This window comes from Colias eurytheme, chromosome 29 (assembly GCF_061535395.1).
Source record: "Colias eurytheme isolate Ceu_HAF_F1 chromosome 29, ilColEury1 Martin Lab GWU primary, whole genome shotgun sequence".
Lineage (NCBI taxonomy): Eukaryota > Metazoa > Arthropoda > Insecta > Lepidoptera > Pieridae > Colias > Colias eurytheme.
Genome location: NC_143008.1, coordinates 2,529,342 through 2,531,458, shown reverse-complemented (window position 1 = coordinate 2,531,458; position 2,117 = coordinate 2,529,342). Strand labels below are relative to the sequence as shown.

Here is a 2,117-nt window from a genome sequence, read left to right as displayed (position 1 = left end):
CATACCATCGCGAACTTTTCTGTAGACCTATTCAATGTGTACAATACTTAGTACATTATTTTGATAAAACTCGTAGGGTTTACCTGCGTTTGCAATGTAAGCGGGTAAAAATGTAATTATTTACTACATCACATTAGAAACCTCAAAAATAACAGTACTTCTTCACTATTTAACAGATGTTATCTTAATATATATAAATCTCGTGTCACAATGTTTGTCCTCAATGGACTCCTAAACCACTTAACCGATTATAATAAAATTCGCACACCATATGCAGTTCGATCCAACTTGAGAGATAGGATAGTTTTAACATGTAGGTACCACGGGCGAAGTCGGGGCGGACCACTAGTTATACATATAAACATTCCTCTTGAATCACTCTATCTATTAAAAAAACTGCATCGAAATCCGTTGCGTAGTTTCAAAGATTTAAGCGTACAAAGGGACATAGCGATATAGGGACAGAGAAAGCGACTTTGTTTTATACTATGTAGTGATTACAATGCGATCGGAAAAATAAAGAAAAGGTATAATAACTAAATCATTGTTAATTTACTTTCAGGGTTATCTCCAATACCAGAATCGCGAGAGCGACGCAGCAGTACTGACTCGAGTGAATATTTACCAGAGCTAAATATTGAAGTGGTACCTAAAAGAAAAGATGTCGATGAACCAGAAGAGTTTTATCAGGAGTTAGAGAAAAAAATGAAGGAAATGATATCGGCAGATCGAAGAGGGTGTGATAATTTTAATACGGAAGGGTCTTCAGGAGCCAGCGGTTGCGTCGAAATTGAAGAGTTAAGCGTGATAGTGGAACAGGAAACGTCAGAAACGAATAAATCACGTATAAAAAATTCTGATGCACGTGACATTGACCAAGAGCTTTGTGAGGACGAAATAATATCAGCACCTTGTTCCCCCTCTAGGTCTAGAGCGCCATCTATTGAATTGCCTAAGCTTGCTAGCACCGAAGGTACAAAAAAACACATATTTGAAAGCCATAGTCCAAAATATATTTACGTTAATTTTATGTCTACATTTGGTTTTGACTTACGGCCTCTGGGTATTAGTAGTTATCAATTAATAATACAGTAAAGTCAGGTTATAAAGTTAGGCAAACCCCAATAGATATTTTTAAATCATTATTATCACGAAGTTAATCAATAAATTATTATCTATCAATGTTTTCGAATGCTCTGTATTTTAATCAATGATAACTTTGTTTCAGATGCAAGTGAACATAAATCTGACGGTGACTCTGTACCAAAACCAGATATCATGAGAAAGAAACGAAGTATCCTACATTCTACAGACGTATCCAAATATATTAGTGAAAATACGTCCACTGGTTATCCCACTTCATTGAGTCATGCTGCTTCAGAATTATCAGTTAATTCGGAAGTTGATTCACAAAATAGTATAGAACCTCTTATGTGTTCTACTCCGAAAATTGATATCTCGGATAAGGGGATAAAACGAAAGCAAACTTCGAAGATATCTTCATCGAAAGTAAAGAAAAGCAAGACAGCTCAAACAAGCTTTTCTGACAATGATGAAAATGGTTTTATTTGGAATTACTTTTTTGTTGGCAAACCTATTGTATACAATTTGTGTACGTGTAATGATCACGTGTGTTCTTAATTAATATTTGATGTCGATCATGTTAATAGATTTCTGTTGTGTATAGATTACGTATGACATGATTATAAATCGTGTGTGCCTTAAAAATCTTTTAATAAGAGTATAATATCTTTAAGATATGCTTTATGCTTTTATCATCTTTTAAAAATGTTTAATTTTAATTATATTTTAATTATTGTAGGTATAGGTACAACTTTGTATAATAATGACATAATTATAAAAAACCATATGATATCACCCATACCTACATCCAATTTATATTATTAAACAATAAAGTGTATGTTTATATGCGTATCGTTCTTTATTTGAACTAAGTTAACCTGACTGGAACAAAATGTGCTTTTTCAAATGTGTAACAACTGAAATAATCCCAGTATCAATTCATAATAATTACTAATGTTTACCATGATGCTATAATTTGTAATATTATAAAACTGAGAGTTTGTTTGAACGCGCTAATTTCAGGAACTACTGGT

At 32.9% G+C, this 2,117-nt stretch overlaps 1 protein-coding gene across 1 annotated transcript; it reads left to right on the top strand.

Moving 5' to 3' along the window:
• Nucleotides 1-540: 540 nt before the first annotated feature.
• LOC149896094 (uncharacterized) lies at nucleotides 541-1,641 on the top strand (the record flags this gene model as incomplete). The annotated part of the gene is made up of 2 exons (XM_090118403.1): nucleotides 541-973; nucleotides 1,229-1,641. Coding segments are annotated over 2 exons (846 nt in total), but the record flags the coding sequence as incomplete, so codon positions are not given.
• Nucleotides 1,642-2,117: the final 476 nt, after the last annotated feature.